The sequence below is a fragment of the Desmodus rotundus genome, chromosome 2 (genome assembly GCF_022682495.2).
Source record: "Desmodus rotundus isolate HL8 chromosome 2, HLdesRot8A.1, whole genome shotgun sequence".
NCBI classification, from domain to species: domain Eukaryota; kingdom Metazoa; phylum Chordata; class Mammalia; order Chiroptera; family Phyllostomidae; genus Desmodus; species Desmodus rotundus.
The window spans coordinates 209,330,979-209,358,856 of record NC_071388.1 but is presented as its reverse complement, the minus strand read 5'-3'; the positions used below and the strand labels follow the sequence as shown (position 1 = coordinate 209,358,856).

At 47.4% G+C, this 27,878-nt stretch overlaps 1 protein-coding gene across 3 annotated transcripts; it reads left to right on the top strand.

The window, feature by feature from the left end:
* SEPTIN2 (septin 2) lies at positions 1-26,666 on the top strand. Of its 3 annotated transcripts, none has more exons than XM_024563893.4 (12): positions 1-104; positions 4,514-4,543; positions 5,764-5,884; positions 13,556-13,642; positions 14,396-14,519; positions 15,376-15,628; positions 18,584-18,685; positions 19,046-19,191; positions 20,495-20,578; positions 21,654-21,711; positions 23,054-23,156; positions 24,656-26,666. In XM_024563893.4, the coding sequence occupies exons 2-11, from the start codon at positions 4,535-4,537 to the stop codon at positions 23,153-23,155; spliced, it is 1,086 nt and encodes a 361-aa protein (XP_024419661.1). In that variant the 5' UTR covers positions 1-104; positions 4,514-4,534; the 3' UTR covers position 23,156; positions 24,656-26,666. The 3 variants fall into 3 exon arrangements, with proteins under 3 accessions (XP_024419661.1, XP_071076866.1, XP_053775332.1); XM_053919357.2 differs by lacking the exon at positions 1-104 and adding an exon at positions 3,732-3,811; XM_071220765.1 differs by lacking the exon at positions 13,556-13,642.
* The last annotated feature ends 1,212 nt before the right edge of the window (positions 26,667-27,878 follow it).

The following is a 27,878-nucleotide window of genomic DNA, read 5'->3' as shown; positions in this document are numbered from 1 at the left end:
GTGATGACGTAACCCGCCTGCGCGTGAGGCGGGGCGAGAGCAGACGGCGGGCTGGGTGGGTCTGTGGCGGGGTCGGTTGGCTCCTGTTCTACGCCTTTTCTGTGGTGAGTGTTTCGCCGAGGGTCTCCGCTGCTGCCGCCGCCGGGGTGCGAGCTATGGGCCGACACAGAAGTGGCCGGGGGGCTCGCACAGGGCGACGGTCAGCCGTTCCGGGGGGCGCGCGGACGGAGATGACCGCGCGGTATGGGGGAGGGGTGTCCGGTCGAGGGTCCTTGTGCCTCCGTACCTTCCCCATCTTGGGTTCTTTGCTGTCTTCTGCTCTTCTCCGTATCCTCCTCGGTCCTCCTCGGCTCCCGCTCCCCGGGAACCCTGGCTCGGGCGGAAGCGATGGGGTGTGTCCCGGGAGAACCCGAGTGACCCCCTGCTCGCCCAGTGGGATGATTCTGTGGAGCGGGCCCAGTGACTGGCCTGGGCTACCGCCAGTGCAGGTGGTGGTCGTGGTCCGGGAGGCAGAGTGCAGGTTGTGGCCTGTCGGGCCCTTTCGTTTGCGGCCATCCTTTTGTTGCCCTGACATGGGCCGTCTCATCCGGCCAGCGCCCAGCAGAGACTAGGCCTGGAGAAGTTCTTGCCGCCTCGTTAACTTTCCAGGCGGTCCCTGGCCGCAGGTACGGAGCAGACGAGGAGGCCCACCTACGGCCACCGCTGCTTTCCGGGAAGCCCCAACTCTAACGTGGTCCACAGCGCCCACGCGACCGGGCCACAGTTTACCTTGCCGCCTCGTTTTTTACTGCTGCCATCCTTACCCTGTGTGGCTCCCCGGTAGACACGTGACCCAAGCACACGGAGTTGGTTCAGACTGCTGTGGTCTTTCTCACCTTCGGTCTTTCTTTTGTCTGGAACTCAGTTACCTTCCATTTCCTCTGCCTTTTGCTTGCCTAGTTCCAGTTCTGCTATGTTGGACCTGGCCCAGGTTAGATTTCCTCGGGCTGGAGTAGGAGTTGACCTGATGTCGGCCTTTGTCCTGTCCTGCCGTGTGGCATTGTCCACGAGGCCCCCAGTCCTGCGGGGGCTGGGATGTGTGGGTTTAGCCACCCTTGTCCATTGCTCAGCACAGTGACACCCCCCGCCCCCAAACATAGTAGGGTCTCAAGTATTTCTCAAATGATTGGAATCGTCGTAATACCTCAAGATAAATTCAGTGTTCCAAAGCAACACTGGGATTTGTTCCAAATTCAGTGTTACCACCGCGAGGCTAGATACATAACGGGGGAAAGGGTCATGAAAGCTGCTTCCTGGCGTTTGTGGCTCGGGGTTCTTGGTTTCCGCTTTTGGTAGTTCGGACGCAGGCTTTCTTTGCCCCTCCCGGTGGTGTATGCTGCTCTGTTGAATCTTGGCCCTGACCTTGGCTATAAAGGATGTCCTGATACTCTTTTCCACTTTCCGCCTTAGTCTCTCACCCTGCACAGCAGCCCAGGCTAAGAACAAGGGCTTTTCAACCAAATCCGTAGTTCAGATTTGCTCTTGAACTACGGCAGCTTGGTGACCTCGGGAGATGGGGAAGGGATGGGGGGACCCCCTTTATCGTTTATAGGTGTGATTGAGGTCCCTTTTTATATCCAGCTCCAAAGACAAATCGCTGAAGAAAGAAAAGTTGTTGTTTCCCCAGAGAGAGGAGATACCAAAACTCATTTGGGAGCAGAATTGGGTTGAAGCCATTTATACAGTCCGTGTTCGTCCGCTTGGGCGAACGGCCTCACGCGTCAAATGCGTTGGATTGCGGAGCGCTGCCCAGATGCCTTTCGGGCTGTTGTGTGGTGTGCTGGGTGGGTACCGTCTTCAAATGCAGAGCCTCTGGAGCGCCAGAACACCCAAGGGCTCTGGATGAGGCCCTGCGTCGCAGGGTCATTTTGTGGACTTCGCTAATGTATTTAAATAAAAGAGCACCTTGCAATGAATGGTAGTTATGGGTAGTCCGCTAATATAAGTGCCACCGGCAAAATACGTTTTTATTGCCAAGGGTCCAGTTTTATCCATCTTTCATCTTTTGTTTTGGAAAAGCTGGTTTCTTCTATGTGAATTGGGATGGGAGTATTGCTTTGTGGAAGAAGGAAGCCACGGGTCAAGAAGAAGAGCGTTGTAAACAATTCTAGCATCTAGAATGAGCACAATCTGAAAGAATGACATTTTCATTTGACCACATTTCTGAGGTTTGGGGGAATCCCATTGTTCTGTACCAAGTTTTAAATTAATCACAGTGCTTGGCATTTTGCGTTCCTGGATCAAGCCTTTCTGACTGAAAACCAGGTGCTTCAGTCAATGGAACAAAGAAAAAGCAATTGAGAACTTTAAGAATTAGGTAACTGCTGTGAAGAAAATTTAAGCAAATTTTAAAAGATTTTTTAAAATTTATTGATTGGGGAGAGAGAGAGAGAAACATCGATTTGCTGCTACACTTACTTATGCATTCTTGGATGAACCCTCAACCTTGGTGGATCTGGATGACCCCCAAGTCAACTAAGCTACCCAGCCTAGGCTTAAAAGATTTTTATAGTATTGCAGATGTTTACAAATCATGATCTGTTAACTAAAATGGGGTGGGGAGGGGGAGAGGCTAAAAATAACTCCCAGTTTGGAACATTCCTGGATAACCCTTGAATCTAGGATAAAGCAAAACCACAAGCTGTCCAGAAAACAATGGAAAGAAGACGAAAGTGAGATCTCTAACGCACAGCAAAAGCTTCATCGATTCAAGAATTTGGGTTTTATATCTTTTTATTGAAAACACATTTCACTGGAAATAAATTTGGTTTTGACCATATTAAGAAATGAACAAAATAACTCAATAGAAGGGTAGATGATTCCAAAAGCTGGTTCCTTGAAACAGATTCCTCAGCTGACCTATTAAGAATAAAAGCAAATACGTATAGAAAAGGTATGAGCACAGACACAGGAGATGACCAGGATGGCCACAGGCCTGGCAATCTGGGGGAGCCAAGCAGTGGGGACCCGAACTAGAACAAATACCACTGCACAGCCCCGCAATGATCTGCCAGTGGAAAGGGACCAAGACTAGACAGAGTTAGAGCTGAATTCCATCCTGGAACAAGCAACACCAGTGTCATGTAAGCCACTACTTAAAAAGGGAAAGCGCTCTATTTTATGAAGATAGCTCAACTTTATTAAACAAATACAGCTGGGTGCCTAAGAAAGCTAGCAAGTTCTAGGTTTATCTCATGAATATAAATGCAAAAGTTCTCGGTGAAATTTTTGCTGGCAGTTAAATTCCAGAAATGTACCTAAAGCATCCATGAATATAATAAGTTGTTGGAACAAATTAAAGAAAAATCACACGTGGATAGATGCTAAAGAGACATGATAAAATTCAGCAACCAAGTCTGATGACAATACTAAGGGTGTCTCCTTAAACCAATGATAGGTGTTTTTCTCTAATTCATCTTCTTATGCGGCATTCCTACTCTCCTGTGAGCACACCCTAACTGCACGACCTAGGCTGAAAGCATTTTGGATAATTCAGATCCAGTTTCACCTGCTCCTTATCAGTAGTCTGTACTTGGAACTCTGGGCTTCACCCGATACGCCCCCTTCCCTTCCTTAGTGAAGATGTGCTAATAGCAAGAAGCAGTTTACACACTGCATGTAAGTATTAATGTCACCATCCTCGTCCTCTCCCCCTCTCATTCTTCCAGACCAAACCATACAGGAGGTGCAGGGGCCTCATTTCTTCAGAGGTGGTTGGCAACATTTCATTCAGAAGGGAGACTTGGAGTCTGCAGTATTCAGCAATGTTAAGGTTTGGGGGAAATGAAGGGGTAGGAAAGTGAAAGCAGCTTTCTAATAAAGTTTCTGAGCACCAGAGGGATTGACTGCTTTCACATCTCTTGACTTTGTTGCCAAAGGCTAGCCATCAGACCCCACATTTCCCAGAGTTTCAAGGCTTCTAAAGTTTGTCCTAAAATTCCAGAGCTCTCTAAAACTGCCCCATTTCTCTAACTCTCAAGTGCCTGAAGTCCTTCCTCCTCTGCTTTGTAAGTGCAGTCCATACCGTTCTGTCTGCCCCCGCGCCGAAAGCTGGTTCCTGGGAGCTCGGGGAGCCTGGCAGCTGGCACCGTGCTCTGCAGCGTCCCTTTCTCAGGGAGAAGGTTCAGACCGGAGAAGACCCGGTGCCAGAGTCCAGGGAAACTCTCTTCTGGGTGTCCATCCTGCCGAATGTGCACTCGTTACTCAAGTGTGAACGTTCTTGAGAACATGGGATGTCGTGTATATGTATACGTAGCTACACATGCTTGCTTTCGTCAGCTGTTCACGTCTAATTTCTCTTTATACGAGAGGTGGTTTTATCATTTCTGGGGACGCATTTGATGTAATTGAGAAGTTGAGTGAAACAAGCTATTGGTGTCTTATGTGGAAGTCCATCTTCATGTCAGTTCATGGTAAATTAAATACACGTATGCGTCATGGACATATGCACATGTGTGTGGTTTTGTTTTTACAGACCGCCGGAACTTGACTGAAGATGTCTAAGGTCAGTAGAAACTGCTTTGTATCCTCAAACTGTTTACAGTCAAAACTTACGATGCATTCTTTTTAATAACAACTGATTATTCAGTTCATTAAGGCAGAATTCTCATTTAATTGTCCTAAAAAGCTTTGAGCTTTTTTTTTTTTTTTTTCCCCAGATTTCCAATTTTTTGTTTCTAAATACATCAGGAATAATCCATTTAGGCTCCTAGATCATTCCCAGAAGATTAATCCCATAATACTTTTAAATTCCAAGAATTTATCATGATGAAATTTATGGGGCTCCCCAACTTGATAAATTGACTTATATTAGCTTTTGCAGATTAGCCCAGAGCCATGAAATAAACTAGTTCTAAAAGACATGGAGAAAAGCAGAACTTGTGTTTAAAATTAGTTATTATTTCTTGTCTTTTGTTTTTGAATCTGTGGGTGTTACTATCTGATGCATAAGCATCATGCTAATTTTTGCTCTTTGTACAAGTATTAGTGTGAAACACCAGTAAGCAAAAAAGAAAATAAAAATTAACCATGATTCCATCACCTAGAAATAACCACTGACAGCTTCTTCTGAGTATATTACTCATATGCACATGTTAATTTACATTTAGAAAGTAAATAAATCAATTGATGTGTTTTGACTTCCACTCATTTATAGTGTGCCCAATTCTACAGTTTTACTTGCTTTTTCTCACGTCCACCTGTCATTCCTTGTATTAGGTGTCCATCTGTCAGGGAACGTTGGCACTTAGCATTGTCAGCTGTGTCTCATTCTCAGTCTTCTGTGTATTGGTCTTTGAAGCTAGATATAAGCCCACCCCTAAGTTGCCTGCCTCACCTGTGGTGAGGCTTGTTCTGTAGAGCTAGGAATACAGCAAGAAATGTGGCGCTTTTCCTGGGTAATTTTCAGAAATGCATCACGCCTGACACATTTTCTCTTATGTATTGTTTAACTGCTTAACAGAAATGTAATTTTAGGTCAGTATATAGATATGGAATAACACTGGATTGGTTTTTCTAATTTATAATAAATGTTCCTAAGTGAATACCATTAGGTTTCTGATAGAAGTGACTATTTGAAAGTGTTGTGTATTATATATATTTAGTTTGTGAAAACTAATGATACTTATGTTTGTCACAGCTTGATTATATCTTACAAGCAACTGATAAGGTATTTATTTTCTCCCTCTCTCTCTCTCTCTTCTTTTTTGTAAAATCTTATTTTAGCAACAACCAGCCCAGTTTATAAATCCAGAAACTCCTGGCTATGTTGGATTTGCAAATCTTCCCAACCAAGTTCACAGAAAATCAGTGAAAAAAGGTTTTGAGTTCACACTAATGGTTGTTGGTAAGAAGTTAACTTATACTTTCTTGCTTATTAAATATGGGGGGAGGCAAAAAAAAAAAAACCCAAAATCATCTTCTGGAGGGCGGGCTCCTCATGGTACAGGCTTCTCCCATTAGGTGAGTGTTGTAGGAACCTGTCTGTATCAGTGTTCCAGCTGGCCTTGTTGTGAGAAGCTGCCTTCGGCTACAGTGAATTTTTTTTGCAGATGCTTTCAATGCAGTTGCCCACTTGTGGTGGGAGATTGACGTGCACACCTGCCCACACTGCTGTGCTCAGCAGTTTTTGACCGAAAACGGCACAGCCCTCATGCTACACTCGCCCTATTCCTCAGATCTTGCCTCAGCAACTTTTTTTATCTCCCTGCATGAAAAAAGTCCTCAAAGGGAAACGTTTTGTCGATGTTCAAGAGGTGAAACAAAAAATGGTAGAATTGCTTAAAAGGCATCAAAATCGACAAGTTCCAAAAACTGTTTTGAGCAGTGGAAAAAGGTCTCAATAAGTATATTACATCAAATGGAGGATACTCTGAAGGTGACTGAGGTTTAACATGTAAGAATAAGTATACAATTTTTATAAATAAATTCTGGGTTTTTGGGGTCCTCCCTTGAAGGTGGCTATCTCCCCAACCTGTAGAGTGTAATAATAGTGTGATCTATAAAGTCAAAGGGAAAATTCCTTTGTTGGCAGAGTCAAATAACTTGGGAATGGGAGGTATTTTTATATTTGTAGAAGATTTTGCCTAAGTAAAATTGCAATTTTTCTGTCATTTATTACTATGTAGTGGTAGTTTTTACTCATTGTGGCAGCCAGCTTCCAAAATGTTGCCCAGTGATCCTCGCCTTCTGGTATTCAGGCAACTGTCCAGTCCCCCGCCACGCCAAATAGGTCTTACCTGTGTAGCCAGTGGGACAGTGCAGAAAGGAAGGTGTGTGACTTTGAGACGGGGTCACAGAGGACATTGTGCTTGCATCTCGCCTTCTCATGGCTCACTGGGGGGCAGCCAGCCACCATGTTGAGAAGATACTCGAGCGGCCTTACAGTGAAGTCCCACAAGGCCAGGAACCGAGGCCTGCCAGTAGCCTTGTAGTGACCCATCTCAGAAACATCCTGCAGCCCTGGCCCAGCCTGAGGTGCCAGCGTCTTGGCCGACATTCACTGTTAGTGCGTGAGAGAACCCGCCCCCCCCACCCCAGCCACAACTTCTCACCACAGACAGTCCCAAGTTCCTGACTAGAATACCCATGAAATAATGTAAATGTTTATTGTTGCTTTAGGCCTCTGCGTTACATAGTAACTTGTTAAATATTAGTAGGTTGTAGTATACACTTAATGAGAAATATGTTTAATACTTTAAAAAATGTTCCATTTTTGTGCTGGATGTATTTTAAACAAGTAACAATTCATACCATACAAGGCTTTTTTTCGATTATTACTTAAAGTCCTTTGAAATTAAGTGGTTACTTGCAATTTTCTGTCAGTTGTGTTTCCATGGGTTACAGCATCGGTTGTGTTTCAGCATGGCCGTGAGAATCTGAACTATTAGTCTGCTCACCACGTCACATTTTGTTCTTGACAATGGTTAGATTCTCCCCGAAATGTGGAGGTAGTTTGATGATGGTCATGTATGAGTAGGACAGATCATTGTTTCCTAGCGTGAGTAGTTCATCAACCTGACATGATAGAGATTGTGGGACCCTTGGTCCAGACAAGGGAATGGTGACAGGTTTTAGGATCACAATTACATGATGGTGATGATGGTGATGATGATGATGCTGCAGATGCTGCAGATTCAAGTTCCCGACGGAAGAGAGAAATTCAGTGCACTCTCCCACAGTTACTTCATTTTAGAGCACTCTAAAACAGGCGGTAACTTTTGCTTCTGGCCAGGACAGAATAATTCATGTGGCCAGATGGTGAACATTTCAGGCTTCGGGAACCAGTTTTTGGTGCAGCCATTCATTCTGCTGTGGTCATGGGAAACGGCCGTGTCCCGGGAAGCTCTGTGTGGAAAGCGCGGGCTCATTGGCACTGAGGGCATCGTTTGCTGCTCCCTGAAACAACTGCTGCCAGACTGAGCCTGGCACGAATGACTACAGGCAGATGGGCATGTAGGAAACAGCTCTTTTAAGACATTCTGCAACAGACAATGTAGAGCTTTGGTCCTCGGGAGAAGGAAGCAAATCCTGTGAACTGTAAAGTCATTCCAGCTTCCTGCTTTGCCCCCACCCTGCCCTGGGGAGGACTAAGGGGATTAGACACAGGGGTCTCATAGCTGAGAAAGACTTGCTCACCATTCTGGGAAGCTGAGTACCTGGATCCTGCGGTGGAATGGCAGAATTCCAGAGACAGCCAGGGCTCCAGGGGACTGCATGGATGGGTTCCCTTGGACACTGTGGCTGACTCTGAAATTGCACACAGCTGTGCAAGCCTCAAGGCTCAGGAGAGTGAGCTAAGTGGAGACAGCAAAGTTGGAAAGCCAGCCAATTAGAAGGGACCTCGCTGAACAACCAGGGCATTCCTTAGAACCGGGGTGTCAAACTCATTTTCATTGGGGGCCACATGAGCCTCTCCGTTGCCTTCAAAGGGCCAAATGTAATTTTAGGACTGTATACATGTAACTATTCCTTAACAGTTAAGTGAGAGCTTGGTGCTGCCACCAGGTAGAAACAAGGTGCCAGACCAGATAAAAGAAGGTGGAGGGCTGGATTCGGCCTGTGGGCCTTGTGTTTGCCACCTGTGCCTTTGAAACTCCAGAGAGTGCTTACCGAGGAGTTGGGCTAAACCAGACGGAAAAGCTGTTTGGAACCCTCCGTGACAAAGCTTCTAGAGACTTGAAAGAATTAACCAGCTGCTTTTGAGGATAAGACTCATCGCTCATTAGAGGAGGACATCAGGGTCCTGACATTTAGAGTGTAGCATTAACAGTATCTGGCACCCAATAGAAAATTACTGGATTTGCAAAGAAGCAAACAGAATGTGCACGTGATGAGGAGAGAATTCAGGAAATAGCAAAAGATCGGGAAAAGATAGAGATGCTAGGGTAGGCGGACAAGAACTTACATATTTTAAATATGGAAGTATTTGAGGGCTTCTGCCCTCAAAGGAAAACATGAATATAGTGAGATAAATAGGAGAAAACAAAAAAGAATCAAATGAACATTTAGGTATTTTTAAAAAACACATCTGAGATGAAGAGTTTTCTGATGGGCCAGCTGCAGATGTAGAGACTGCAGGGGAAAGGGCAGTGAGAAGCATCCAGACTGACATCAGCACCGTGTAGAATGAATGAATGCCAAGAGAAGCAGAGAGGTGAAAACCACTAATAAAGGGAAAAACAGCTTAAAAGTAGCCAGGGGAAAAAAAGGAAGACACATTGCATACGGAGGAGCAAAAGTAAGAAGACCACTGGCTTCTCAGGAATACTGCTCAGCCATGTGAAATGACAGCTTAAAGTCCTCAAGGAACAAAACTGTCAGCCTAGAAGTGTTCACCAAAGATAACCTTTGATGTGGAAGTGAACGTTAAAGACAGAAGACATTTTCAGATGAATAAAATGACTTTTATGACTAGCAGCTGTGCACCATAGGAATAGTAAGTAAGCTCCTTCAGGTTGGCAAGAGAAGAGGGAACACTGGGTATGTCAGATGTGCTATAATTATAAAAGACCTCTTGCCTTTTAATTGGTTTAAAAACTGAATTTAACCCTGGCTGGTGTGGCTCAGTGGATTGAGCACCAGCCTGTGAACCAAGGGTCATTGGTTCGATTCCCAGTCAGGGCACATGCCTGGGTTGCGGGCCAGGTCCCGAGTAGGGGAACACGTGGGAGGCAACCATACCTTGATGTTTCTCTCCCCATATTTCTCCTTCCCTTCCCCTCTCTCTAAAAATAAATAAAATCTTTTGAAAGAAAAAGATAACAGACTTTAAAATGAAAACAACACTGTGGACCACATGGAAATAATATGGACACAGATAGCAAAAGAGTTCAATCAAAAAGCAGAAGAGGAAAGAACAGATGAGACAAAGAAAAACAATGGCAGAATGACAGACTTGAACACAACCATGTTAATTATATGTCAGTGGACAATGCAAATTTAAGGGAAGGACTGGTGTATCTGCAGCAGGAAGACAGGTCAGCAGGGGTGGTGGATCCAGACGGTGGAATAGGCTCAGCAAGTAGACTCGGACTGCTGATGAGTAAACAGCACAGAGTTATCTGCAGAGCTAATTATGCTGAGCAGAAGCAACCAGGCAGACAGCCTGAATGAGCCCGTGTAGGTGAGTTCTGCAGTAATTAAAACCAGTGTGTAGTGACAGCAAGCAGATGGCTGTGTGGTGCAGTGGAGACTAGGGAGGATAGCTACTTAGCGTTTCAGAGACAATCTTTATCTCCAGCAGAGTGTGGTTACCTGAGTGAATCCTGTTGTCTGTAATCCAACTGGACAGTGTAAATGAGTGCCCGGAACTCTTCCATCAGGGTGTATGTAAACTGTACCTGATGGGTCGAGTTGGGGGATTGAGGGTGAGATGGGTAGTGAAAAACAGGTAGAGAGTTAACCACAAAACCCTCAACTTTTACACTGTGACTATTAGCAGCTCAAGAAAAAATGGTGTATCAAGAAAACCCCAATACACCCAGCTTGTAAGTCAGAGACTTTTGGAGAGGAAAGGCAAGGTTTTTAAAATTCTAGCAGACGTCTAAAGAAATGGGAAACTTCACAAAATGGCAAACTATATGCAAATGAAAGACCACAAATATTGGCCGAAATCAAGGAATTTGAAATCACAAATTAGTATGTAGACATCAGGGAGGAAGTGGGGTGGCCATGCTGCTCTAGCGCCAACTCAAGTGGTGACGACCTATGTCAGGGTACTAGCCTCCTGTGGTTATGTGCCATGGTGGCTCAGTTTACGAAAAAAGCAAGTTAAAAGTATGAGGCTTACTGCCAAATGTGTTACCTGGTAGAAAGTCAGTGGCACGGTTAGAACGACCAAGTTCACAAGAGTGTTAGAAAACTCAGGAAGTGAAATCAGGCCTTAAAGCAAAAGTAGTGCTGAAGTAATTGTGGGTTCAGGAGTTCTGCCTGTGACAGGAGTTGTTGGAGCAGAAAAGCTGGCCACTTAGAGTGCTGGCCTTCAGCGGCCTTCAGGAAAGGCCCTTGTTAGACATGGAGGAAGCAAGCAGTTTCCTGTGTTAGTTAAAATCAAAACTAAATGTGGTCCTGGCTGGTATGGCTCAGTAGATTGAGTGCTGGTCTGAGAATCCGAGGGTCGCTGGTTCAAGTCCCAGTCAGGGCACATGCCTGGGTTGCAGGCCAGGCCCCTGGTTGGAGGTGTGTGACAGGTGACCACAGATTGATATTTCTCTCCCTCTCCTTCCCTTCCCCTCTTTATAAAAATAATAAATTCTTAAAAAGAAAAAAAAAAGAAAAAAGTAAATATGAACAAAAACTCCCCCAGGTTAGGAATCTCTTTGTTTCCCAACATCCCTGGTTTGGTCTAAGTTTTTTGGTTTTTAGCCCAAGATTAAAAGACAAAACCCCAGTTAGATTAAAATCTAAAGCCTCTGACAGTTTGCCTGATGGGGTGTCAGTAGTAGTGGGAAAGCAAGGGCCACTTGTTGTCATTGTGAATTTTTCATGTTGTGGCGCCACCTTGTGCCTGATGTTGCATATTTCCATCTAACAGATGCAAATGAGCTGTTCTGTAACCTCCAAATGCCACCTGCCCTACCAGTCTTCGCTGTCACTACTTTACAGGATGACTAAATGAAGGTTGCGGACCCCATATGTTTTGTGTAGAAGTTTTGGCCAGTGATGTGTGTACACTGGTCCAAATCTTTTGTGCGTGTTTCCCCCATTAAAAGGCACCTGTCTGAGACTCCCCACATGGGGGTGGGGGGAGAGTGGCAGTGGGGCAGAGCAGGGCACCCTCAGAATTCGGCTCAAGAACAGTCATGATCTCAGGAGGTCATTTGTACATGTAGCCCCAAGGCCATCCCAGGTGAAATAACCACGCCCTCCAAACTAAGATTTATGAGTGGAAGTCAGCTACCAGGGTTTTAGCACTGCTTTTTAAAAAAAGGCTGTTGCTCCTGCAACACCTGTGTTCCGATGTCGTCTGCACAGTGGCCCCCTTCAAGCTGTCCCCACTCAGCCACTGATAGTAACTTTGTTGTGTGCCCCCACTGGAGTGCAGAGCTCCACGGAGCAGGGACTTCTCTGTCCTGTTTTCTGTTTTTGTCCTGGCACTCAGACCTGTGCCAGGGACTCAGGAAGGACTTAGCATATCCTGGTCAGACTCCCTTCTAGTGTGGTAAAAATGAGGGGATTTCTGGACAGTTTACTAAAAGGATAACTTGATGGGATAGTGTGTGTTTAGTCACATTTTTTGGTGCTCCTGTATTAGGACATGTTCAGCCTGTAATTCTCATTTTGTCTTACTCCTTTTCATCCGGGAAAGTTGAAGTCCTAATTTGTGTGTCCACACATTTCACATTCACTCTCTTCTTGATTTTCACAACAATAATGATTTTTTAAAACAGGTGCTCCTGCCACACAGCTTAGCAGGGGGGTGGGAGGGGTCAAGCCTGGGTTGGAGCCCCCAAGACAGTGAGGCACTAAGTTTGGAAGTACTTCCCCATGCAGGTTAAGCCATCAATACTAACCTGCAGTGAAGTGGAGTCTTCCTGCTTCCTTCACACATAAAATCTAATTTTTGGTGTTTTGTACTTTCTTTAAGTTAAATGTTAAAACATTCAGAATATGTAGTTAACAGTAGTTGAAGAGGGATTTTTTTTTTTTAAGATTTCATTTTTTTTTTTTTTTAGAGAGGGGGGGAGAGGAAAAAAGAGAGGGAGAGAAACATCAGTGTGTGGCTTCCTCTCGCACACCCCACACTGGGGACCTGACCCGCAACCCAGGCACGTTCCCCGACTGGGAATCGAACTGTGACCGTTTGGTTCACAGTCTGGTGCTCAATCCACTGACCCACACCAGCCAGGGCGAGATTCTTAACTCATTTAAATGCTACAGTGACTATGCGTTGCCCAAACTGGTCATGTTACACTCAACAGTGTGAGTGGGGAAGTAGCCTAATGAAGGCAGTTGCCCGTTTTGGGACACAGACGTGTTTAAAACAGGTATGGGGAGGGGGCCAGACCCCACCTTGTTGACGGGCAGGTGGATGTCGCACAAGGTCGGTTACACGGGTCTTGGTGTCTGTACCGTTTCCCCTTCCCACAGGTTGGAAAGTGTGTGCTGTCGACATTGGTGAGGTGTGTTCAGTTTTCTGAAAATGTGATACATTAAACAATTAGCAGAGTCATGATTGAAAACCTACTTTGCATTCTGTTTACTGAAAAATAAAGACCCCTTCAGAGTCTACTCCACATGTCTGTGAAGAGGTGAGGTCATGTTTCTGGTCTTCAGATGCTCAAATTCTGGAGCCCCACAGTCTGGAACCAGAACGAGGTCCTGCTCTCAGGGGTGCCTGGGCTGTGAGCACCCATCTCTTCATCAGCGAAACGGGGAGAGTGGTACCAAAGTCACAGTCGTATGGAGTCCAGAGGATGGTGTTTGTGGGACACTTCGCCCAGTGCCAGGCCCAGCCTGGACACTCCGAAGATGTCACCCTGACAGCGCCATGACAGTGTTCTCTTCTCATTTGAAGGTGAATCAGGGCTAGGAAAATCGACTCTCATAAACAGCCTGTTCCTGACGGATCTCTACCCAGAAAGAATCATACCTGGAGCTGCAGGTATAAAAGTTCCCACTCTTGTAAATGTAGTTCAATGTGAAAGTTGCTAAAGAGTGCGTAATTAACATTTGGTGCCTGAGCCCTGAGTGTTTGCTTTCATTCGGCTTTAAATGAGGTCAGGAAAGGTGTGCTACACCTGATGTCATTGGATTTGGGTTGTAGACTGACAGTGTAGTCATAGATCCTTCCACTCCCAAGTTTTTTTGTCTTCTAAAGTGTCATAAGTAGTTCCTGCCTATGTTCTGTGTTTGCTCTGGTGGAGAAAGCTGTGTGACTAGATTTCTGTGGGGGTGGGGGGCTGGGACTCCCAAGGCTGCTGTCTGAGTGTCCGGTGCAGGGCGCCGGCATCCACTGCTGCAAGTAGAGCAGCTGGGCCACGTGCAGAAAGAGCCTGGGTCCCGGGCTGCCGCGGCAGGGCCATGCAGCCCTTTGCCGGGCATTTTTGAATTCAACTTTTAAATGAATTCATTGTTTTCTTTGTCCCAGGATTAGACATTACAATTTTCATTATTAGCATTTTTACTTTCCCAGGCAGCCCTTTAATCTTAGCTTCAACATTTCCCTTGTGGACTTGGGTCATTTTTGCACAATCCTCACACGTACCTTCTGAAAACCTTCCTCAAAGAGAGGTAGCAACTTCTAAGTCATTTATTTGTTTGATAATAAGAAAGTAACTAAACGGGTAATGTTTTCTCTTTGCAAACTGGCTCTATATTAAGGCATGTTCTCTTACTAGGTTTGTTTCTTTTCTAGAGAAAATTGAAAGAACAGTCCAAATTGAGGCTTCTACCGTTGAGATTGAGGAGCGAGGGGTGAAGCTGCGCCTGACAGTGGTGGACACACCCGGCTATGGCGACGCCATCAACTGCAGGGACTGGTACGCGCCCCATGGGGCAGGGTGCCCGGGAGTGCTGCAGGCTGTGCATGTGTTCACACCTGTTGTGACACATTTACCTGCATGGTGTTGATGAGTGATTGCTGGGTGTTAAGTAACTGGATGTGGTAAAAAACCAGTGAGACTATTAAACACACATTAATTACAATATTTTAACTAAGGAATTGCACAGAGAAAGAGTGTGATTTTTTTTCTCCAAGAACATTCTACTGAAATCTAAGATCACAGAGTCAGCCCTTGTTCTGGTTTGAGCCATAGCCAATGGACATGATTTTGGGGTCCAATGTCCCTCCTGTCCACATGCAAGGAAGTGAAATCTCAGGACTCCGTGCCTGAGGGTGGCCGCTCATGCAGAAGATGAAAGCCACCTTCCCCCAGACCCTCCCGAGAATCCCATTGTGTGTATGGAGGTTCCTGGGCCTCCCCCGTGGGCACAAAGCGTCAGTGTCCAGTGCTGGGTAGAAAAGGGAGGAGGGGGAGGCCTGTCTCTTCTTCATCGGGAACTGACCCTCCTGCAGGTCAGCCTTGGCATTACATGGCTGTGCCGCCTGCTGCCACTGCACCCCTCTACCCTGTTGCACCCCTTGAAGGCATTGGTAGCCCAGGCTCATCACTCAGTCAGCACAGGCTTTTGACCCACCTCTTCCATTCCGACTTTTGACCCCCGACCCTTATGCTTGGCAGTTTCCAGAGTCCTCCATCTCGCCAAATGGAAGAGTCAGTTCTCATTCCCATTTACAGATGAGTGTTTGGTAGATAGGGCGCAGGGGGAGGAAAACCTGTTGTCTCTCACGCTGGGGCCCACCTGGCTCCCCATGAGGCCCCGTGTGTCTCTCAGCTTCAGGACCATCATCTCCTACATCGATGAGCAGTTCGAGCGGTACCTGCACGATGAGAGCGGTCTGAACCGCCGGCACATCGTGGACAACAGGGTGCACTGCTGCTTCTACTTCATCTCGCCCTTCGGACACGGACTAAAGCCCTTAGACGTTGCGTTCATGAAGGCCATACACAACAAGGTCAACATCGTGCCTGTCATTGCCAAGGCGGACACGCTCACCCTGAAGGAACGAGAGCGCCTGAAGAAAAGGGTGCGTGACGTGGGCTCATGGGGGGGGGGGGGGGCGGGCTTTGTAACCAACACCGAACCCAGGCAGTTGTGTGGCATTTTGCTTTCACAGAGGCATCTGATTGCCACCAGTCCTTGTAGCTCCCCCTAGGTGGACACCCCCTCAGGGCCTAGAAGGCAGCTGACGTGCACGGCTTTGTAGTGCTCGGTAATGGGGGGGGATTGGGGGGGGGTCATCTCTTGAGACACGCTCTGTTCTGCCCATGTTCCACCCCCCAGACCCGCCTGGGGACGTGGGCGATCACGACAGTCTGCTGCTGGGAGGCCTGAGGGGCCTGTGTGTGGCAGTGGTCTCTGTTCAGTATGAGTTCCTTCAATTATCCACAAAAACAACCACTGTTAACGGGTATCTGTCCTTCCAGGACTTGGTCTGTTTGTGTTTTTGTTTAACACACGCACAGAATAGGGTTAGGTCGTGCATATGTCTCTGCCACTAGACTTTCCGAGAAGTCCCAGCACACGCAGAAAGCACGCCCCTTGACACAGTGGTTCTTCAGTGTGTTTCTGGGTCCATCCTTCCCACGCCCCGTCCCTGACTTTGGGGGTCTTGGCTCGCTTGTGTGCTCCAAGAGTTTAGAACAGGGCCTGATGCACATTTAAATAGTTGAAAGGGGACTGAATTTCCCTCAAAACAAGTTTGTAAGTTTGCCTTCCCAAAGCAGCATGTGAGCACACGGTTCTCCCTGGGACACTCCTGTGTCACCCGTTTTTGTCACGTGTTCCCTCCCTTGCTCGGTGCCCTTGGCGCTCTCACCTGTCTTTTCGTTGACGACAGGTACTCTGGTTTTCGGGCAGTGACTGTTAGGTTGCCGTCTGGCTCTCACATGTTCGCTTTTTCCCTGCTGGCGTTTCCGTAGCAGAGTCCTACACTGTGCGGAGCCATATTTGTTAGCCATCTCCTTTGCTGTCTCGGGTGGCTGCCAGTCTTTGAGGAAATACTTAGCCCCTTGGAGGAGCCCCTGAGACCTTAGGAGTTTTTATGCCTGGCAGCCAGTGTTCAGCAATTCCTGCTCAAGGGAACCCCCCCTGTAGGGGGGGGCTTGGTGCTCTGACAGGATCCCCGTCATCCTGTACCCCAACACTTGGGGCTGGATGTCACCCTCCGCAGGCACTTACCTCTCTGATCTTGGGTCTTTTTCACCCCTTCTCTTTATCTGGTTTCCTCCCTGACCTGAGGGAATCTCTCAGACCTCTACCGCCCCCTTTGTCCTATGCCCTGGTGTTCAGTCCACCCTCTCCTGAATCCCTTCAACTTGGGCCTGCTGTCCAGCCGCAGATTCCTGTCTTGGGCATGGCCAGCGGTTCCATCGTCAGCCCTGGGCGGCTCCAGGGGGCTTTGCTGTGTGCTCTTATGACTTGTTTTCCTGATCCCTGAAGGTCAGCACTGCTTCATGGCATTTGATCATGTCATTTCCTGTGGCTTCTAAGAATCTTACTTCTCTCTTCTGGAAGCACGTAGCCAGGAGCCCTCTTTCCCCACTGCAGAGCTCTTCTCCCCACTTCCCAAGCACCGGAGCCAGCTCTGCAACTCCTGCAGCCACTGCTTTCTTAACTCCTCTCTTCTGGTTCGAAACAGCCTGCTTACACCTCCTTCCAGGATCTGCTCTCATCCACAGCATGGCCTTGCTTTCCACGGCCTCCATAGGAGCGCTGGGGCCGTAGGGTGGACGATAGGCTGGAAGGGTCGTGCTGACCTCGGCTTCTCCCCTGTGGTGGTTTCTCCTGCCATTTATGGAGGAGGAGCTGTGAAAGCACAGGGCGGGGGGTGGCTTCTCTGCATTAGTGCAGTGGGTGCAGTGTAAGGCCTTTGGTATGTTCTCTTTGGTTGGGCTGTTGACATAAGAAATGTCCCGATTGTAGAGAATTTTTACAGCAGTTCACTTGAGCCAAACCGATGACGTTGGAAGGGCACCAGATCTCAAATGCTCCAGGAAATAACAGTTTTGCAGCTTATTTTATGTATTTGGAATTAAGGAGGGAACATAGGAAGATTATAGAGGGTGGGAGTGAGCCACCCTCAGATTACAGGGCACACTGGAGAAGGAGGGTCTGCAAGGGGGTGTAACAAAGGTTCACCTAGAAACCATGGACAGGGCTTGCTTAAAGCAAAGACCCTTTTACGAAGGAAGTTACATGCCTGGGCCTAGTGGGAAATTTATGAGCAAATCACCCTTCGAGGTTACTTTTCCTAGAACCCCTTCCCCGTCCACAGGGCCCAGGTCCTTGTGTGAGTACACAGAGCTCTGGACTGCCTCGTACCTGGGGGAGTGTCCTGCGTGTAGACTGGCCAGTGGCTGCTCACCTCAGCTCGTCCGTGTCTTCCCTCCCCTCTCAGTGGTCTCCCTGATTGATGGTGTAGAGAGTGGTGCTTGCTGGGGGCCAGTGTTTGAGTGTTGAATAAAAGTCAGGGTCTCAGGTCCCAGACCTCAGCCTGTTAACCGCAGTGGGTCTCCCCTCCTGTCCAACTCTATCTCCTACGTTCCCATCATCCTAGATTTCTGCTGATTTCCAAAACGGACCACCTGTGTCCTCGCCTTGTGGCTTTAACAGATTTGACCTGGGTTCCTCTCCGTCTCCACCTGAGACTCCTGCATGTTCTCCAATGATACCTTGGGCAACACCTGTGGCTTTTCTCTGGTGGCAGCACCTGGCTGGGCCTCTCCTGGGGCACTTGTCATTGCAGCCGCTATGTGGGGCTGGGACGTGGGTGGTGGCAGCTTATTGTGTTACTGTGGACAGCAGTCCTCCAAATGCATAAATACCATTTTAGTGGTTTGTGGGGTCTTTGAAAACAACTATTGTAATCCATTTGATTTTTTTTGTTATTGGGTAATTCTGATGTATTTTCTGATGAGTTAGGCTTGAGTAAAGTTCATGTAGTTTGTTCAAGTTGCACTTGGTTTTGTCATTCTGTCAGATTCTGGATGAAATTGAAGAACACAGCATCAAAATTTATCACTTGCCTGACGCAGAGTCAGATGAAGATGAAGACTTTAAAGAGCAGACCCGGCTTCTCAAGGTGCAGCCCTGGGTGCACAGGGTGACTGGCTCCCGTGTCCGGGTGTCAGGGCGCACGGCGGGTGGGGCTGGAACCAGGCCAGATCCTGGGGCCTTGCCTCAGGAATTGTCCAGTAGATTTGCTTTCAATAACATGTTTGTTTTAAATATATTTTGGCTTATCACTCTAAGGCTTAGGAGTCTTAATTGCAGGTTTAGTTTGTTTTCTTGGGCCACACCGGCCACTTTTGGGTAAAGTGCACATCATTAGCTTTCCAAGTGTTGGTATGGTGATACCAAGTGCCCCTCTGTTCATGTGCCTGTGTGAGCAGGGAATGTGGGGGTCCCCCGTGGAGCCTGTTGACCCTGTGTTTCTTTCTAGGCCAGTATCCCCTTCTCTGTGGTTGGATCCAATCAGCTGATTGAAGCCAAAGGCAAGAAGGTCCGAGGCCGCCTCTATCCGTGGGGTGTCGTGGAGGTGGAGAACCCAGAGCACAACGACTTTCTAAAGCTGAGGACAATGCTCATGTAAGCCGCGCACAGGCACCCGCTGGCGGAGCCCAGCACAGAGAGTGTGGGATGCTCACAGGGCCCCACGATGCCTGCTGTGGGGCCGCCGCAGTGAGGTGCCGGAGGCCCTACGCACGGCTCTCTAGGCTGATCTGAACTAGCCCTTCCATCTGTGGCCTGTAGCTCAGTATGCTCTCTTTCCTGATTGATAGCTTGAGTCTCTTTTGAGGCTAAAAGTAGACTAGACCTAAACTGTGGGGTGGCCAAACCCAGCGTGGGTCGCCTCTTGCTCTAGGCAGGAGGCGGTCAGATCTGCCGCAGGGCCCGCTAGGGCGCGTTGCCACTGTGGTCAGCCTCCGGGTGGCCCCGCCAGCCTGGAGAGTCCTCGAGTGAGTCCCTGCAACCAGGACAGGCTGGACTACAAAAACTGTTAGAGACTGTTTTCTTTCAAACCAGATTTCACAGTCAGTACAGTAGTGCTGCTGTTCTTAAGTGAAGAGGATAAAAGAAAGCATGTTGCCAAAGCCTGTTAGCTCTTTAATCAGAAGAGTTCAAACAATGGCTGATCAGGTAGACTTTGAATAAGTGAAAATGGCTCTGCATGTCACATACGTCTCACTTGGTTTAGCAATTTTAGTAAATTAAAATCACTAAAAACATTCAGTTTATCATTTAAGCTCTATTGTAATTCAGTCACCATATAAGATGTTTAAAGTGCCCCGAGCCCTTCAGCAACGGTCGGTGGCTGTCATGACTCTTGTCACAGGTAGAGGGTGTGGCAGCTGAAGAGGCGCTTTGGTGCCTGTTGTGTGTTTCCGAGAATGGGGGAGAACAGGCTGCCCCTTCGCCACGACTCAGCCTGCTTCCTGGGTCCCGAGTACGGGCATATGGTCTCTCTGCTCGTCCTGGAGTGCTCACAGTGGGGGGAGGCCTGGCCCGAAACCCACAAATGTTCCATACCAGGATTAGGAGAGTTGGGGGGCTGCTTCTGTTTCATCCAGAACATCAGTACTTCATTTTGTGCTATTCTCCATAGTTTAAGCTAATTAACTCCTGATACAAATTTTAAGCTCCAAAAGTCATGAATTTGTTTACCTGAAAAATCTCCTGAAGTCTGTGCACACGGCCCTGTGCGGGGCAGTGGTCCCATGCAGAGCTTGGCTGTGCCTGTGGCAGAGGCCCACGGAGGGGCCCTACCCCTGGCCTGCCAGGCGGGTACGCTGTGCGCTTGCTTCAGTAGCAGCTGGGGCTGGGGCTGGGGGCTTGCTCCGTGTGGTGGCTCCTGTGTGGGCCCAGCACAGGGCACTCTTGTCTCTTGCAGCACTCACATGCAGGACCTCCAGGAGGTGACCCAGGACCTCCACTACGAGAACTTCCGCTCTGAGAGGCTCAAGAGAGGCGGCAGGTCATGGCTCGAGTCCCGTAGTCCCACTCTATCCATGTCGTGTTGCCCTGACTTCACTGTCCCTTCCTGTGTGTGTGTTTAGCTCAGCCTCCTTGACCTCAAAGCAACATGATTTGGTTTCCCATTGAAAAGGACTATTACAAGCTGCTCATTGCTAATTTAATCAAATGGTGCCCTCTTTTGCCTGTTGAAGGCAGCTTGAATCATCTGCATGTACAGCACAGCTTTAGATGGAAAGGCCAAGGACGTGCATTGGGTACTTTCTCAAAAGCTTCATCTGTCAGGAAATGAGGACAGATGCACCTGCCATTAAGAAAGTGTGGTTGCCCCCAATTAGCTCAGAAACGCTCACAGCTGCCCACACTTTGCTCTTCCATTTTACCATTGTGAGGGGTTTTTATTTGAGACCTGATTCATAGCTGATAAAATCACATCTACATCTAGAGCTTAATTAACAAATATGTGATATATATCATTCATAAAAAGAATTTTCTCTGTTGTAGTTCACTAAAATATTCCCACTTTTAAAACCTGGTGGACAAGTGCATGCATACAAGGTGCATATTAAAGTCTGCTTCCCTGTCTTACCAACGTGGGGACCACACTTTAGGAAAGGCTGCAGAGGGAGGCAGCAAGCAGGTCCCACTGAGAAGCAGCCTGCCAGGCAGTAGCCCCGGGCCAGGCAGAGTGCATAAGAGGCTGCATCCTTAAAGGCTGAGTCTCCTTCCTGGTCACCTCACTGGGACCACAGGGCCCGCTGCTTCCTTTCCAGTTGCTGGCCACCATCCGTGTTCAGAAAGAACAGTGGGGGAAAGCTCATCATCTTTGGGAAGTGGCTGAGATACAAGTGTCACCACAGCAGCTGAGAGTGTCTCTTGAATTTTCCATTTCATGTTGCTTTTTTTACTCATCATTTATTCATGTCATTAATCAGAAAAACGATAAGTATATGTAATTTTAAGTAGATACAGTTCTCAGGAATGTAAAACGAAATGTGACTTTGGTTATCTGTCCTCAGAAATAACCAACTTGTATTTGTTGCAGTATTATCATTGTGATTTCTTTCAACTCTTAGAAAAGTGGAAAATGAGGACATGAATAAAGACCAGATATTGCTAGAAAAGGAAGCTGAGGTAAGTAGAGAAGTACTACCTTTAAAGTCTAGTTTACATCCAATAATGTTATGTGTTACAGTATTAGTTTATTATAGTTTTCCTTATTTTTAAGAAGGAATATAACTAACGTACTTTATATATATGTTTATACATAATAATGTGCCTGTTGCTTTACATGTATTATCTCAATCTCCATTAGCAATTTAGTGAAAAAATCTTGTAAAATGACTGGTTTTATATATGGTCGTAAATGAGCTCTCCTGTACCTATGTATATTATCTACACGTAGATGATAACCAATTAGAAAACATAACGAGAAACTGCCAATCTTAACTGTTAACGAACATTTAAAAAGAAATATGTAGGGCTCACATGGGGAAAGACTGGAAAACTACTGGCAATTTTCAAAATTTTAATACACATAACTTCTTAGGATGCTTAATGCAAAGATCGCAATTTTCTCTCAATCCCTCATTTTAATGCAATTCCAGCAGAGTTGTGTGTGCCTGCCAAGTTTGTACTTTGGGAGAAGAGGTTGATAACTGTAATGTTTGCTTTGAAGACTAAGCGGGGGAAACACAGGAGTCTGGGGGAAAGGGGCTGATGAGAAGAGGCTCCCTTTACTGGTGACGGAGCCGGCAGAGACCGTCAGTCGCCCAGAGCCTGTGGTCTGGGGCTGGGGGGCCGACGGAGCCCGTGTCTGGAACTGCCAGCCCAGAGGGAGGAAGCAGGCTTTGACCAGGCTGGCCTTGAGCTCTGCAGGGACCTGGGGTCCAGACACGCTCAGTAACTCACCCCAGAACAGGCCAGCCTTTTGGAAATTAAAATAAAACTCACCACTTTAGCCAAATTAATTCAGTGTGGAGCAAATACTTAAATGTTGACAGCATAACCACAAAGTTCCCTGAAGAAAATTTAGGTAAATATTTTATAATGCTTGCAAGCCTCGAGGTCTCTTAAACACAGAGAAAGCTCAGTGGTAGAATGTATAGGGGCCGCGGAGGGTGCGCATTCTCCGGGGAAGGGTCCAGGGCTGCCCCCAGCCCGGGCTAACAGTCTCCTCTGGACAGCCGCAGTCTCTTTCCCACCTTCAGGTTAGAAAAATGTCCCATTGTCTTGTCTTCCTTTGTTTTTGTTTATTAATTATTAATTATTTCTCTTTAAGACTGAAGTATATGTTCTCATTTGCTCACTTTCTGTTGAATTGTTGCTCGTTTTCCTGGTTTGTAAGAGTTCTTTGTGAATTCTTTGTCCTGTGCTGGGAAAGCATAGAGGTTGAAATGTTAGGCCTTGCAGGACATCCATGAAGAGTAAGGGACAGACCCTGCACTCAGTGATGTGTCCCCTCTTGTGCCTATAGCTCCGCCGCATGCAGGAGATGATCGCCAGGATGCAGGCGCAGATGCAGCTGCAGATGCAGGGCGGCGACGGTGACGGCGCCGTTCACGGGCACCACGTGTGAGGTAGTGAGTCCAGGAGCAGCCTTGTTACCGACTCAGCCCAGATGCAAGGGCAGGTGCCACCACTGCCTCAAGTGTTGCTGACGCTTGGCATTTGGAAGCTTTCTGTCACTGACCTTCAAGGAGAAAGGGTTGCCCCCCAAAAAAGGAAGCTTCTCCACTCCTGTCTAGGAAAGATTTTTCCTATTTTCTAAGCTTACAAATATGATCAACATTAGACAAAAACTGTATATTGAAGTAACTTTTATTAGTTATATATTTAGACCTTTATTAAAGCTGGAAATAATCTCTTCAAAGAGAATTTCAAGCGTGTTAAACAGCTCATGCAGACCAAAAGCAGAGCTGGCTCGATGGGCGAATTGAGCCAGGCGGGAAAGGCTGCCCTGAGGGAGGTGCCTCCCCCTGCTCCTCACTGCAGCTCTGCTCCAGCTCTGGTGATGGAGAAGGAGTAGGTGTGTGGCTTCCCTCCTGAAGGGAGTCTACAGACCAAGGATCCCAGCCTGTGTCCTGGGCACAGGTGGGCATTCAGAGCTGTTGAGCGACTGCTGTCATCTCCTCTGAGAGGAAGGGGTAGGCAGTGCCTGTCCTCAGCGGAGCGGTGCCTGGGGTGGACAGAGTCTGAGCTGGCTCGGGCCTGAGAGGAGAAGCTGGGCATGGGGAGAGGTCTGCACTGCTCACTGCAGAGTGCCAGTGAAAGCGACAGGAGTGACACAGGGCAGCACAGATGAGGTAGAAGGGGAGAAGCCCAGGGGTCCACCTTTCAGAAGCCCTCCATGACAGACAGGTGATGAACAAAGATCTGGGGAGCACACTGGGGACATTGGCCACCAAGCAAAGCCCTTGCTCTTGTGTGGCTTGTTGGGAAAGGTTTTTGTTAGGAAATCCATACACCAGAAGACACAAGTACATTTGTCCGGTGTAAGCAGTTACTATCCCAGGACTGTCCACGTAACCCCACCTAAGTCAGAGTTGGTTAGACTTTGGCCCAGTCCCAGGGCACAGGCAGAGTTCACACTTTACAGGTAAGGAGGTTGGTGCCTTGCAAGCATTTGAAATTATTTGCCTGCGGTCATGGAGCTAGTGACTCCAGAGGCTGAGTCTACATCTGCAGGTTTGGTGTCCCCTGGGGACAGGAAGGTGAAGTGGAAAGAAGCAAGGGCTCTGGGGCTCCATCGAGGAGGGAGGGAGTGGTGGTCAATTCCCTGGTTTCCTCTGACCTTGCTGCTGCCCCTCTTTTTAAAACTTTAACTGGAATTAGGGAAATTCTACTTAGTACGCATAAAATTAGTTTATATTTTTGTGTGCTTTTCAGTTTTGCAGTCCTTCCAATTTCCCAGAGCCTCATAGTGACTACTTGATTTCATTAACTCTGGTCAGAGGAGGCTGACCCATCTTCTCAATTTGTGCTCTTTGTTTTGCAGAAAAATAAGCTGTTAATGGTGGAAGCAGCAAGCTTTGCCTGCCTCCCATTTAAACAGGTTGTGCTTTGTTTTTTTTTCCAGAAAACACTGCAAGACAGACATTCCAGAGGAGTAACCCAGCTCTGTTTTCAAGAAATTGTTGGAGAGGTGCCCATCCACTCTTTATTGTGACTGTGGCTCGAAAATTTAATTTTTAAAAAACTTCTGATGTGTTCTTTTGTATGAAGTACTTCTAACATTTGTATTCATTGCTAGAGGGTAGACTTTGTATTTTGTGAGTGAGTGTTGCATTTTCTTCCACCTTATGTAACCACTAACATTAGTTAGCATGGATTTCCAGGGATCAGGCAGTATGCTAATATGACATGGCGGGCCTAACCCTCTTGTCCTGGAGGAACACTCTTGATTTGTTCCCAGAACATTCATACTTACCCAGCATGTTTCTGAGTGGCACAGAGACGCGGACCTAGTGACACAGAGGGCACAGAGCCATTTGCTCCCCAGGAGCTCCTGTGGAGATGCCTCCCTGCCTCGCTTCTGTTTGGGCCCAGCACCTAAGACCGGTTTTGCTGCTGTAATTCAGTACCCTTCATTCATCTGCACATGTATCTTTTTAGCAAATGAAACAGAATTATCTAATGAAATACATGTTTATACTTAGTCTTTTAAAAATAGGCTTTTAAGGGTAAATTTTAGAAGTCTCTGGATTCTTACACTAGGTTATTTTTTAAGCCACTGTGCAGAGAACTTGCCACAGCCACTTTTTATGGTGTTTTCCACTAATACTGGTCTCACGGAAAAAGTCAGTATCAAGAGCTCCAGTTTTCACAGTGCAGCTAAGATTCTTACCAGCACAGTCAATAAACTATTTTTGCTCAAATTAAAAAAATAATTTTTTAAAATTAGTAATTGACCTGTTCAGAAAGTAACCTTTGTATATTTTTACTGCACTTTAGTATATATTTTTATAACTGCAGGTGTAGAAGATGTGCCTCAGCAGTGGAAATCGGGGTCCTTTGAAGGGGTGGTTGCCAAATCCAGACCTGTCACAGGCCCTGAGGTTTCAGTCCCCGGAAGCCCAGAGTGCCAATCAGGTTTTTCCTATTTGGCTTTCCTTTAACTGTTTCTTTTTTTAATGGTTTTCTGAAGGGAGAAAAATTGCACTGGTCATGTTTTTTGTATGTGCGGACTCCCTCACTTACTTTTAGCCACCAGCATTTCCTTCATTATTTGTGATGCAAATTTCCCCATGCATCCAATGAGAATGGAAGACATTTAAAATCTGCTCCTTGGCCTGGTTGCAGGTGCCACCAGTCAAAGCTGCCCATGGTGGGTTTTGTGTGCCTTGTGGCCCTTACCTCCCCTCCTGGCGTGTCTCTGTCTCAAGCTCTGAGGGTGCTGATGCTCCAGGGCCTGCTTTTATTTTTCAGCATTTCTACTGAAGTTGAGAAAGAAACTGGCAGATGGAAGGGGGCCTGGAGGGAGCAGGTGCTGGTTCACTGTTTTCATTTTGTTGTAAATGGAGTAGGGGGTGGGGGATAAAAATGGAGAAAATGCTTAATCTGAGGATGAAGGGGGGGTTTTGTTTCGGCCAAAAAACAAAATGAGGTCAAAATATGTTGGTTACAAAAGTGCACTTGCTGCCTTGGCCCCTTCACTGTCACCCAGTCATGAATGGTCCAAAGCTTTAGGTTTCGGCACATTGTGCAAAGCTCTTACCAAGAAAAAGTGTTCCGTGACTTGAGAGCACCTCCAAGGCCAAGTGCTTGGGCTATTTTGGCGTTTATCAAAGGTGCTAATAAAAGGGGAGCATTTGCATGTGGTCTGTGTAAGCTCTGTGTGTGTGTGCGCGCACACAACTGCGTCTCGGGGCTGGCTGCCACCTAATGATGGTTGGGCGGGGGGGCGGACCTGCACCTTTACATCCTTTTCCTTTTGCCCAAACCGAAACAAATACTTTTGCTAATAGATAATTGTTCTTTTACTAAGAGATACTCTTTACCTATAGAAATGTATTTTGAAAACTTACTTTACGCAGCCATTTTGTATCCATTGAAACTATCCTTTCATCAATAAAGCACTATTGTTGAGAGGTTGAGTACTCATTATTGGTTCTTTCCCCGGGTTAGGTGTAAGTTTTTCTGGGAAAAGTTCAAAGACCTTCAAACATCTTTGTATAAAGTCAGGTAAATTACTTGGACCAATAGCATCAGCACCCAACAACTTTGTATGGGCAGTCCCAAAGGAAAGAGCCATAAGGAATTATTTACAGTTGATCTGATCAACTACTTAAAGTGAAAAAAAACATGATAAAGATTAGTACTATTAAGAGTTGATGACAACTGCTCACTAATTAGAAATTGTAGTGGGGAAAAGATCTCAGCTATGGTGGCAACCAAGTATGTGGAAATACCATTAGTGACTGAAATACAAAAAATAACTTTTAAGTATCACTGAGATGGGTAAGGAGTTTATTAGATATTTTAGAAATCTGGACTTGTAGGGCTGAGCGGCATCCTCTGTCCACTGACCACGCAGGATAGTCTGGGCCCCTATCCACACCACTGGGTAGTAAAGCTCCCACCTTCTCTAGTTCCTTCTCCCGGGCTACTTGCCTCGAACCTTCCCTCCAGGCCCAGCCTCCAACGGGTCGCCCACCCTCTAGGCTCCTTAGGTCGCAGTCCCCACTGGCACTGTGCAACTGTTGGGGCCCAGTGGCGGCTTTGTGCCACCCAGGAAGCAGGGAGGAGAGCCACTGGGTTCTGATGTAAGGGTTGGCGGTGGTGTCGCTGGGGGCGGGTAAGAGGAGAGTCCGGGTTTCGTCGGAACGTGGGACCTGAGGTCACTCTGCTGGGAGCGGCACTTCCCTCTGGGCTTTGGGGAAACGGGATGGGGGTGGCTCAGGACTTGGGAGCACTGTAGAAGTCCCCTCAAGGACGAGGCCGTCGGTCGTGGATTAATTCCTCGGGACAGCCTCACGGTAACGGCCACGGGTGTCCGGGTGTCTTGGAGCACACCACCTCGGAGGGCACATTGGGCAGGGCCTTGGAGTGGGAGCAGTTACCCCAGCCCCCGGAAGGAGAACTGGCTTGTGCTCCTGCTAACCGAGAGCGGGCGGCGGTGTCCCATTTTGGATCACGGCGGGGGGTCGCGAAGATAGAGGGCCGGGGGCTTCCTCCAAGCGCGATCCGTCTCTACCGCAGGACAGCCTCGTGTGGCCCTCGGTGCCTTTACGCCACCGTCTCAGCAGCCGTGGGAGTGCAGTGGGCGGGGCTTAGGCGGCTGGACCGCTTGGGTGGGGCGG

What these genes read in the sequence shown, in the direction of transcription:
- SEPTIN2 (XM_024563893.4), top strand. An exon ending in AATCATACCTGGAGCTGCAG is followed by an intron (nt 13,643 to 14,395) that starts GTATAAAAGTTC and finishes TTTCTTTTCTAG; the next exon opens with AGAAAATTGAAAGAACAGTC. An exon ending in AGGCTCAAGAGAGGCGGCAG is followed by an intron (nt 20,579 to 21,653) that starts GTCATGGCTCGA and finishes TTCAACTCTTAG; the next exon opens with AAAAGTGGAAAATGAGGACA.